General features: G+C 32.8%; 1 protein-coding gene across 6 annotated transcripts in view; it reads right to left on the bottom strand.

The window, feature by feature from the left end:
- Positions 1-12,473, bottom strand: part of MKI67 (marker of proliferation Ki-67) — a 37,003-nt gene that overhangs the window by 17,584 nt on the left and 6,946 nt on the right. For all 6 annotated transcript variants that reach the window (XM_087871635.1, XM_087871637.1, XM_060682934.2 and 3 more), the window contains 10 exons: positions 12,281-12,387; positions 11,767-11,848; positions 11,548-11,663; positions 11,189-11,258; positions 10,081-10,159; positions 7,379-8,608; positions 6,560-6,801; positions 4,617-4,884; positions 4,363-4,481; positions 114-303 (listed from right to left, as the gene is read on the bottom strand). In XM_087871635.1, the coding sequence (XP_087727761.1) occupies positions 114-303; positions 4,363-4,481; positions 4,617-4,884; positions 6,560-6,801; positions 7,379-8,608; positions 10,081-10,159; positions 11,189-11,258; positions 11,548-11,663; positions 11,767-11,848; positions 12,281-12,372 (2,488 nt within the window). In that variant the 5' untranslated portion in view covers positions 12,373-12,387. The remainder of the gene's footprint in view (positions 1-113; positions 304-4,362; positions 4,482-4,616; positions 4,885-6,559; positions 6,802-7,378; positions 8,609-10,080; positions 10,160-11,188; positions 11,259-11,547; positions 11,664-11,766; positions 11,849-12,280; positions 12,388-12,473) is intronic.

The following is a 12,473-nucleotide window of genomic DNA, read 5'->3' as shown; positions in this document are numbered from 1 at the left end:
TTCATATAACATACAAGGTTTTTTCTGTATGACATATTTAATTTTTAAACAGGAAACATGAACTCATGTCATTTGGCATGCAAACGTATATTAAACAAAGGCCAAAACTTTACCTGTAAAACTTTCATTGAGGTCACAATGCTTTTTCAAAGGATAACTGATTACCACCTTAGGAACTTGTGCAGTTATGTTCAAAATTCCAGAATGAGCTTTTCCAATCACAATTGGAGCAGGAGAATTTGCATGTCCTGTTGAGAAGTAACCGCTGATTTTTCTTTTTGGTGTTTTTAATGAATTGTTATTCTAAAAGCAGAATATATTAAAAATCAGTTTAATGAAACATGCCACTATAGATACAAATATAAATTTAAAAGTCTAGTGATAATAATAGTTTTCTATTTATTTCAGTTCTGGGGAATATGTTATATGATCTTTTGAGAAAAGTCTTAATTGGCCCAATTTGTATAGGCTGAAACTGCACAAGGTTTTCTGGTTTGCTTCAGACAATTCTGGGACAATAAAAATATCCTCTCAATAGGGGCCTGGTGGCTCAGCAGACTAATAGCATTGTGATTAACACCAGCTGTCTGCAATTACTGTAAGTTCGAATCTCACCAGGCTCAAGGTTGACTCAGCCTTCCATCCTTTCTAAGGTAGGTAAATTGAGGACCCAGTTTGTGGGGGCAATAAGCTGACTTTGTATAAATATACAAAAGTATGAAGGCTGTTGCTTAACACAGTGTAAGCCGCCCTGAGTCTCCGGAGAAGGGCGGCATATAAATCAAATTTAAAAAAAAAAAATAGGGAAGAATTCAATAATGTGCAAACATCATTTTGGAGGCAGAACAATCCAGGAAACATTGGAACTTCTTTTTCTCCTTTCCAAATGACACTAGTTTTTTTATCCAATTCAATCCAGTTTTTTAAAAAAATAAAAATTGTCAGAAAGGAACCTGTTTTTTGGATTCATTATATGTCACTTATGGTTTAGAACAGGAGTGTCAAACTCGATTTCAGTGAGGGCCTCATCAGATTGTGTTTGACTTCAGGAGGGCCAGGGGGTATGGCCAGCTCGACGTCACTCATGCCAGGGGCGCCTGAGTGCTCTGCCAGCAAAAATGGGCTCCTGCGATGCATGGTTTTCCCTGCAACCCTCTGCCAGGGAAAAAGGAGCTTGGGAGGGCTGTGGGTGGCTCTCCCAAGCTCCGTTTTTGCTGGCACAGGCAACGCGGGCCGGTCCTTTGCTATTTCTATGACGGCCCTATGGGCCACATCTAAACACACACTCCCAGGCCTGATCCGGGCTTTGAGGGCTTTGAGTTTGACACCCCTGGTTTGGAAGATTCACTTTTTAAAAATTACTAGATCATCTGTAGATCATTTGTCTAAAATGGTATAGGGTCTCCTGCCTGAGCAGGGGGTTGGACTAGAAGACCTCCAAGATTCCTTCCAACTCTGTAATCCAATCCAATCCAATCCAATCCAATTCTATCTCAGGAACAGCCAAGTCAGTGCAATGCAGTGCAGTACATAAGGAAAAAAAGAGAATTTTTCAAAAGAGAAGTTTTAAATATCTGTGAAAGAGGAGTTTGTCCCTACTACTCACTGTTAATATCTCCCATAGCAACATATATCCTGTGACACATATACTCCACATATATCAGAAGTGGAGAGGTGGAGCGGAGGAGTATTAAATTGGGTGCTTGCAATGAAGTAAAACTATTTAGAGTCTTTTTTTATAAGTATTAAAATAGCAAATTGGAGAAGTTGGAAACTGAAAAAAGAACAAAAGTTACAAAGTTCATAGAAAACAAGCACCTCAAGGCTCAGTAGACTTTTCTAGTATATCTGCCAGATCTGATGGGATAGCTAGAATCAGAAAGTGATGGGCTGCAGAAGGAAGGTTGAATTTATGTAGGTGAGACACGAGTAGGGAAGATAGTAGTTCAGCAGACTGAAAGCCTCAGAAGTTCAAGGAAAAGGTGACCTGGGAGAGAAGAGCACTCTTGCATTTCACCCAATACTTTGTTATATATCCATAATACATTATGTGTCCATTAATCAGGACCACAAAGAGGAAGGAAAGCCAGTAAAATAAATTCCCACATATAAAGGAGAGTTCTCACATAGACAGTAAGGACAAGGACAGAGAGAGAGATGGTATCAACAGAAAAAGAGTGATGGCTATTCAAATTTGAGCTCCCAACCTTAAGTCCCTGAAGGGAAAAAATGAAAAATTCAAATTCTTCAAATTCAAATATTCCGGGGGTGGGTGGGGGTGGGGCATGTCGAGATATTCAGAGTGAAAAAAAAATCTAAAAACTAAAGTTAAAAATAGAAGAATCAATAAAGTGTCACCAACAAAGGAATTAAGTTAAAATAAGATAAATGGCAAACCTTTAGAAATGTAAAGGATAAAGTTTAAATTGGGTCCAATAAGAAACCAGTGTTTTTGGTATCGGAAATATATAATTTGAACAATAAAGAAGTCTTGGAATATAAGGTTGATCTGTGTGGTTGCCATTAACTTTTATTAAAAAGGAATCTACATGAATACATAAACATTAAATTCTGAATTATATAAATAAACACATGATCCTTAATTTTTTTTCAAATAATTTTCTTCCAAGACTCAAATCAACCATAAATATTATTGTCAAAAATTTACTAAGTATAAACTTTAAAAATGTTGTCCCAAAAGTGGTTTTCAAAAGGCAACTGGACTTTCTTGGTTTTTTCCTTTGAAAATGTTTTGCTTCTTATCCAAGAAGCTTCTTCAGAATTGAAGTGAAATGTTTTCAAGGAAAAAACCAAGTTCATTTATCTTTTGAAAAGCATTTTTGGCACAACCATGACCTGGGTGATTGACAATCTCTACAGGGATTTTAAAATACCTCATTTAAATTTTCAAATTACAAGTATGTCTAAATTTGTATTTGCAGCTGGCATTCATTATTACTAATTCATTCAGGATGGTTTTCTGCTGAAAAATTAAGCAACATTTTTGGCTTAAAGTTCTCACCCTCATAACAACAAGTTTTCTTCTCCATACATAATACAATTCTTAATGTAGCCCCTCTTTGAAGAAGGGGAACAATGCCATCTTTCATTAGCTGCAGATAAGACAGTCTAAATGTATTGGATAGGCTATAGGTTAGTTGATATAATTGTGTGGAGGCTTGTGCTCTTATTCAACCAAGGTATTTTCAGTTTAATTATGGAGCTAGAGTCACTCCCTAGTATTCTAAATCAAAGTACTGATAATCTCATTGGGCAGTTATATTTGGGCCCTGGTACAGGACGATGTCAGAACATTTTGCCTTGTATTTTACCATGTTACCTACATGTCTTTTTAATCTTTTTTTTTTTTTGCTGCTCAAAAGAAACAACATATACTGAGCCTTTATCTCAGTAGCTATACAGCCAGAGCCTCATTTCTCTCATAATAAACTGAAAAAGTAACTGGAAGGTTATTACAATCATGCTTATTTTTTTTATTATTTCATGACTGAGAAAAATTAAAGCATGTAAGTTCTTATATATAATTTGATAATTATCACATTTAAAAGTATCAAATACATTTCATCAATACATTCGTAATATGATAAAATTTGGCAATATCAATATTTGTTAAACATTTTAATCATTTAATATGCCTTATTTCAGTAACAGTTTTGGAAGGCTGTCTGATGCTAATATATATTCTGGTTAATCTATTTCAGGTGGGGTGGGGTTTTTTTTGCCTCAACTCTTATTACTGTGAAAGCCACGTCTTTCGCCTTCAGCAAATTTTACATCTGTAAAATTTACATTTACTTACATCTACTTCAGCTATTTGTTAGCTGTTTTTAAAGCAATTTTCAAAAATTATTTAACTTACGTTAATCTTTGTTCTGAGTGGCAAGCATGGCTATTTGAAATTGCTACTTTTTGCCGACGAATAATATCCATATCCCACTTATCTTAGATATGCTTTCTTTCAATTGTTTATTACATATAATTCATTCATTATTTTCCCCAATTCTTTTTAATTTTAGAAATATCAGTAGCTAAAATGTGCATTCCTACCTTTATACTTCATCATGGCAATTCAGGTCATTTTCATTCTCCAAAATGATGCACTAATAGAACATACTGCCTTCAATTAAAAGATCTTAAATAGGTTGAAACTACCCTATATTTTCTACTAAAACTGTTGGTGATTTTCCATTAATAAAAGACAATTTTACCTAGAAATACTAGAGACAGAATTTAGAATTAACAAAGTATCAAAAGGATCTCCCCAGTACAATAATCCAGATTCTTTTAGTTGAGCACTTGGAAAAAAGTTATTAATTATACAATTATCTGTTTTGGCTATACCTTTGATGATTTTGAAGCCACTTTCTTCATTGATCTTGTTTTAGGGGCCTGTTTTGAAGCAGACTTCAGTTGCACTTTTGGAACACCTTGTTTCACTACTTCCGCCCAAGACTTCACAACTAAAACATCAATTGTTGAAGATTATTCACCTTAATCATTTTTAATAAAATATCTGTTATATACTGTGTTTGAAACATAAAAGGTTTAATTCTGTTTTTGTAAATTATCTAGCAATAGATACAATTGTAACACACCCATCAAGTTGGCTTCAGAAGCACCACTTCGTCTTTTGGAGTGAATAGTACCCATAGCTCCACTTTTTCCACGTACAGAACTTCTCCTCAAAGCACAGGGTTTGCTCCTTCTTAATGATGAAGTGGCATTAGATACTGTGGTTTCTTCACCCTCTGAAGATTGACTTGCAACATGAGGATCAGAGATACATTGTAGCCTCTGGGGCACACTAGGCGAGTCAGCTTTCTTTAACACAATATTTTCATATTGCTTCTTCTCAAAGGAACCCTGCAGGAAAACAAATAGGTAACACACAAAAAAATCAAACTTTAGATTTTGAACAAACGGCAATCATATCTATTTCCTTCAGAACTTCTCAGAAAAATGAATTGAACAATTAGACATTCATAAAAAAGGCACAATACTTTGTAAGGGGTTGCCTTTGAAGACTATGAGGATATTACAATTAGTCCAGAATGGGGCAACATGTCTTAGGTTTCAATAATGGGAACAGATCACACATACATTGAAGACCCTGCGCTGGTTACCATTTCAGCTCCAACCACAATTTAAAGTGCTGGTGTCAATATTCTTCATAACTTGACGCTTGGGTATCTATGGAAGAGCCTCCTCTAACCAGATTTTATGCAACCTATTGCATCATTTAGGGAGGGGCTCTTTGTTTTTTGCAGCAGCACCAAATTATGGAAAGTGGATCCCTTCGATAGATTTTAGGAAATTATTGAAAATGGAGACTTACTGTAACAGCATTTCAGTAATATCACCAGTACCTCTTGTCATTCTTTTTTCCCACTTCAATTTTGGTTTTCCAATTTGAATTGGAAACAAATGAAAATTTGTTTTCATTCTGTTGTTTTTTTATTGTAACATTCTAACCAATAATAGTCCAAAAGACTGTGATGGTATAAAAACCAAATAAAATCACACAACACTTAGCTCTAAACCCTTTTCACTTGCCAATTTTGTTTAATATAAATTAAAATTAACTTTTCAAATCTATTACTTAGCTACTTTATGAAACTATGAAAAGATGTGAAGCAGTAGATAAAAAAGAAGTCAGAATGGCCAAATCTGTTCATCAGACCACAGAGTTGGCCATTCTGGAGATGGTCTAGCAATTTTTTGGAAGTAAATAATCCAGAGCAAGGAGTGGTTCATAATCTAGCCCTGGAGCGGACTTTCTTGGAACACTATCCCCAGAGACAGAACTTTTTGTATTACTTTCCAGGTATCTACAAATATTTCCAAGCTCTCCACTTTTCTCTGAAATAATTTTATTTCAGAAATTTGCTTTCTCAAATAAATATTTGGTAAGCTTTAAAGATATTATTTTGAAAATGCCCCAATTTAAAAATAAAAGTCAGTAGCATAGATTCTGATTTCAAACATCTTATATAAAGCTAAATGTGTAGGTCATCCACAATAACCAAAGATGGCTACTTGTATCTCTGCTGGAGAGTATTTCATTTTTTTTTAACAGAATGTGAAATATTTACCCAATTTTGTTTTGGGAGTTTCTAACAATAAAATAGGAATAAATATTTTATCAACAGATTTATCAATTTTATTACATTTATTTGCCGTTACATTTCTCTGAAATAAAATCGCCAAATTTTAAAATAGAAAAGAAGCATTCAGGTACAATATATCACCAACTCCTCGCAGAAAGAATTCTAGGGGAATATTTAGGTATACTAAGAAGTGCAGAGCTTATATTCCTCCCCCCAAAAATATTTCTAAATCTTATTTGATTTAAAATTTCTGATCAACTGTTTTAACATATTTGTATAAGTACATTATTTAAAATAAAAAGTTTTCAGTATGAAGAATAGTGAAGTATAGACAAACATATGTATATATATTGTTGTGGGAGTAAGAGCAATTCTTTGGTTAAAATGTAGATATTCCTAGCAATCAGTTGTTCCGTCAATCAATCACATACCTGTGTTACAGACTGCTTTAATTCTGCAGCTTTTTTCAGAACTGCTCGTGGTGAGTTTCCAAATGGCATGCTTAGTCTTGCTGGAATGGCCCCCTTTTTAAGTGGTGAGTTTGGAGGTAAGCGCTTATCAAAGAGTTCTGGACTCAGTTGGCCACCAAAAGACACTCTCTTCCTCTTTCCAAGTGATTGGACTAGAAAATCTAGTTCTGTACCTCTACGCTTTTGAGGTGATTTCTTAACCTCTATAAATGAAGAGTAAATTACAGCAAAGTGAACATAATGCCTTTCAACATTAATACAATTAAAAAGTTTGTGCTGAGAATACAATTGCTTAATTTTTAAAAAATTAAACTTAAATTTATTTACACTTTTTTGTTGTTGTTGTTTCCTAATATGATTTGATTGCTTATTTGTTCCCTACGACTATCATTAAGTGTTGTACCTTATGATTCTTGACGAATGTATCTTTTCTTTTATGTACACTAAGAGCATATGCACCAAGACAAATTCCTTGTGTGTCCAATCACACTTGGCCAATAAAGAATTATTCTATTCTATTCTATTCTATTCTATTCTATTCTATTCTATTCTATTCTATTTCTATTCTATTCTATTCTATTCTATTCTGGTGTCAATATTTTCAATCATAACTAAGGCACTAATATTTCAAATAATTTAACCTCTATTTCTAGTAACAATGTCAAACAAGCCAATTAACTGACAGAAAAAATAAGCTGGTAAATTTTTTTATCTTAACTAGTTACTGGAGACAGCAAATAGCAATTATATAGTTTTGATATAAAAGAAAATTGTATTTACCTGACTTTTTATTAAGTGGACATAACACATTCATTTCAGAAACAGCATTAACCTTGGCTGATGTTTGAACTCTGCTTTCATAACTGGAAAAAGTAGGTATATCGTTTTTGATATTAATGTTCTGCTCACGGTTTTCTGTTCCTATTTTTTTATTTTCATTTGTAGGATACTTTGCTTCCAAGTTTTTTTCAGGAATCTCATTTGCCATTATTTCACTGGTTTGGGAAAGATCTGCAGGGATTATTGATTCTTTATCTATTGCCTCTGTATAAGAATATTCATTTGAAATAGTTTTATTTAGTTCAATGTTGTTATTGCAGTTTTCACTAGTATTAAGATGAAGTGAACTGAAAACAGTACTAGAATTTCCATCTTCTGAATCTTTCAGATTTAGCGCTGTTTCTGTGACCAGTTCTCTATTTTCATTTGTTTTAGAATATATATTTTCAATCAAAATATCAGATTCATGTTCCTGCCCACTAACTTGTACAGGGCACTCTTTCATTTCTCCAGAGCTCTTCATTCTGTTCAGTGAATCTATTTCAACCCCTGTCCTTCTGGACTTGGAAGATCTTCGAGACTTTCTAGAATGTGGACTGGGATAATTTTGAGTACTCTCCTGGTTAGGCTTTGTTTTGGGCAAAGTATTTTCTACAGATGTGAAAGCATCTGTTACGTTAAATTTGTTAAGGCACTTAACCTTTTCTGCATAGTCCAATGACAGTATACATGATTCAGAGAAATGCTGTCCGCTCTGCTGTTTGGCTTTAAAATGTGCATACTTTTCCAGTTCATTATCTTCTATGTTCTTAAAATCTGACTGATTTGCACCCTCACATTCTCGTTTCTGTTGTATACCACAATTTTGAGTGCTTGATAATTTTTCAGAGTTCTTCTCTTCAAATGTTGGTATTGGACTTGCTACAATATCATGCTTTCCTTGAATTTTACTATCTTCAGATTGTTCAACTTTAGTTAACTTTGCTCGACTCATTGCAGACCTCCTAGATCTTGAGCTAAATACATCTTCCAGCAAGTTCTCATTATCAGTATTTTCCTTTACATTGCCTGTGCTATCTTCATGTTTCATTAATTCATAAAGTTTGCTAAAAGGAGACAATTCATTTGCTTTTTCAGTGCTGTGCATTTTGTACTTAAATTCAGATGTGCTGTATTGTTTTTGAAGTCTTTTCTCATTTCTTCTAGGAGAGCAAATTTCAAATTTCTTGCCTACAGGAATATGAAATTGGCAGTTTTTAAAATGTTTTCTTGAATAAAGTTAAAACTATTTTTGAAGCTTTATACAGATAAAGTACTAATCAGAAAGTAATTTTTGAGGAATTAAGCAGACATTTACAAATTCTTAGAAAAAAAGTGCTTCACAGCACACAGGAGTGTGTACAAAGCATCTCTTTTCAAAGGAGTCAATTATTTTTCCCAGCCTCAAGCAACAGCTTTGTAAACTGCTTCCAACAATATTCACATGCTTGCGAATGCCCACTTTGAAACTTTTCTCAATGGCCTAGAAACCGTTTAGGAAGCAACTGCATGAACCTGCAAAAATATATGACTAATTTAGTGATCATAAAAGATGTGCTTTGGACAGATCTGCATACATTACAATTTACCTCCTTCAAAAGACTTGCACAATTCTATTAAGTTCAACAAATCAAAACTTATAGAAGCCAACTTTTATTTATAATTGCCTAACAATATAGTATAAATATATGCAAGATTATTTGTAATTTTCCAAATCACTTTCACTTACCTTAAACATGGTTGTAATCAGCTAATTTTAAGGAATAGATGTGTTCATAAACTATTTTATGAAAGTTACTGAATGGACAGGAAAATATATGGGTCACTCTATAAAATGTAATCAGCTGTGAAATATTATTTCTAATATAATTTTAAGACTAGCCTGTGTCTCAACTCTTAATTATCATGGTTTAGAGTATACTCAGAAACTGGGTCACTAACAGACTCAGAAAACAATTCATCAATTTATGGTGGGACAGGTAACAAATAAAATAAAATAAAATAAAATAAACATGGATCCAGTTAGATAGTCACTGAAGGGCCTTTTTTGTTCTTAATATTGCAAAAGAGAAATTGCTTGCAATTATACTCAGAACACAGACAAGGACATTCTTTGCCAGGATGCTTACTTCAAGGCCTCTCAGTTGTCACAGATAAGAACAGTCTACGTGATTTACACCTTGAGGTTAAAGTGACAGAGATGTCCACTTTGTTGTTTCAACAACAGATAAAAGATATGCTTCAGTAATCTACAAAAAGAATTATGACTGTTTTGCAAAGAAACTCTGTAATTAGGAAATGTCAACTAAAATTGATAAATGTATAGGACCATATGAATTGCTGACCTAACAGAATCCTTTGTCTAGAAGGGTATAAAACCATTGTACCTAATTCCTGTCTTTGTTCAACGCTTCATGTACAGAGCCTTGAACCTATTGCGCAATATATATATATAAAATCTGTCTCTGATTAATCTAAAAGTTGTGTTTGTCTTATTAAATCCACAACAAATTAAACCAAATCCATTCATGTATTTTAACAGCAAATTTCTAGTGGCTGCTTTCATTTGTTTTACCACTCACTAGTAAACACATCCTTTTTATTAATAAAAAGTCATTAATACAATGAAGCATTTATAGAAAAAGAACAAAAAAATTACCAACCAGTAATTGGAGAACTTTTGTAATCTGAGTTGGGTGGGTGCAGCAAATCCATCTGTTGCATATGCTGAACATGAAGAATCTGTAAAATTAAACACAATGCAATAGAACAAGGAATTTAATACTTCTTTTAAGCTTGCCATTTTTCTTGTAAAATAAGTTTCCACTGGTGATTTCTTAGAATAAATGATTGAAAGATAATGCAGTATTACATTCACTTCTTATCTGAAGCCAAGAGTATTAACTATGTGTCAGGACTAACTCAACACTAGAATTTTGAATTGAATTTCAGAATTCAATATGGATATCCATCTATTACTATGCTTTCCAAAACTTATGAGCTTTCCAAAAACTTTCCAAAAGTTCTATGTATAACAACTAATTATTTACAGTGAAAGAAACATATTTACAATAGTTCTCTGAACATTAAGTGCTGTGCAGATACATCATGAAGAATCTAAGGCTGCAATACAGTAATACCACTGATAAAAATTCCAGTTAATATTAGATTCAGTACATACTTTATGAAAATTAATGCCACTGTCAAGATCTCAATGACACATTTCTTGTCTCGCCTTTCAATATTCCACTTATATAAAATCTGTTTAACAGACCTCAACATAAAACATTATGTAACCTATTTAACAAATTATGTAACTGACATAATTTGATTAAAATAATGTAAATCAAGACTTAACAGTCTTCTCCCTCTTCTTAAATGACATTAAACTTTCAATGGATTCATTTTTATACCTATTTTTAAGTTCATCTTAAGATCTTACAGGTTTTCTACTTTCAATTGGATAACCTAACCCATCTCATGATAAAGTAGAGAAACTATTAATAATCTTTCATAGATCGAATGTCAACTTACAGCACTAACTCGCTTTCTTAAATATCTTAATTTTCTAAAGCTCAACACCAATACCAAATTTTGTGTTTCCTCTGAATTATAGTTAAATGTGTGGAATACAATGACTAAAAGTGAAACGTAACTGATAATGGCCAATTACTAAATCAAGCCAAAGAGCAACATTCAATTTATAAATTTCTAAATTTTATTATTGTCCCTTTCCCCAAACTAAGGAAAATGTAATGATTTTTACTTTACCTGTAATGTTTCCTTCTCTTGAGATCTAGAAAGTCTCTTCTGAGGAAGTGATGAAGGTGGATATTCAAATCTATTCAAGTACAAAGATTGCTTAAATTAAAATCAACCCAACTTTAAGTTATTAAGACTTTAAGAAGTTATTAAGTCCACTTGATTCAAAATTATTAGTGTTTTCATCTCCAACTCTAGTAAAGTACAGTTTTAGACTAATAGTTTAGTTACTCTTTACATAATCTGTTTTCCTGTTTGGGGAGTTTTCCTATCAATCAAATTATTTTAAAATTTCCTTGATCTTCAGCTTCTAAAAAGCACTGGCTATTTCTGGCACACCAATATTTGCTTATATTATTGTTACATACCTGAAAGAACGATCAATAATTGTCAGTATATCTCCATGTTTTAAGTGTGTGGGATCTTGAAAGAGATTCCCATTTAGCTGTGTTGGATTTGCAGAACTCAAGTTAAACAGCACTGCCTAAAAATACATAGGAATAAAATATGTATATCCAGATCAATGAATAAAGCACAAGTACCAGAAATATTAGGATTGAGTAAGTACCAAAAGTAATAATACATACCTCTTTATTTTCATTGACTTCAATTTTACAATGTTCTTTAGAAACTTGAGGAAGCTGGATTCGAATATCACATTCTTTTTTCCTTTAAAATATAAAATAATTACAAGATTATTAGTTCAAATTATATAACTACATGTTCTTATATTGACATCTCTTAAAATATATTGTGATCTCTAAATCTCTAATTCATTTCCACCTATTATAAGGCAATGCAGCTGTTGCTGAAGATGCAGACAACCTGATTTTTAGATTGAATTTTAAGAACTTCTAAAATAAATGGTTAGGTTTTTGATTAGATGAATGTCTTGCATAAATAATAATGCACTAAAGCAGATCAAATCCATTATGTAACATACACTGCACAACTAAAGAAATTATATAGAAGACAAATGAAGGAGTCCAGGAAAGTAAGTTATGACACTACCTAAAACTTGTTACAAAAAGGACAGCCCTACATCAAATTACATAATGAAAATCCTACACAAATAAACCCCTTATCAATTTAAAGTCTTACCGTCCAAACAAACAAGAGTTTGCAGTGAGCGGAAAATGAGTTCCATCGGTTCCATTTCTCTTAATAACAACAATTTTCCCCAAAAATGGCATTTTCAATTTCTATATCTAAGGAAAAAATAAAATAAAATTATTGCAGATTTCAACACATCTTGGTATGTGTAAAATATATGGTTGTGGATATTGTTTGCTAC

Source organism: Pantherophis guttatus, chromosome 6 (genome assembly GCF_059756535.1).
Source record: "Pantherophis guttatus breed Tessera chromosome 6, ASM5975653v1, whole genome shotgun sequence".
NCBI classification, from domain to species: domain Eukaryota; kingdom Metazoa; phylum Chordata; class Lepidosauria; order Squamata; family Colubridae; genus Pantherophis; species Pantherophis guttatus.
Note: the sequence above shows the minus strand (reverse complement) of the source record. Positions and strands in the feature narration are given on the sequence as shown.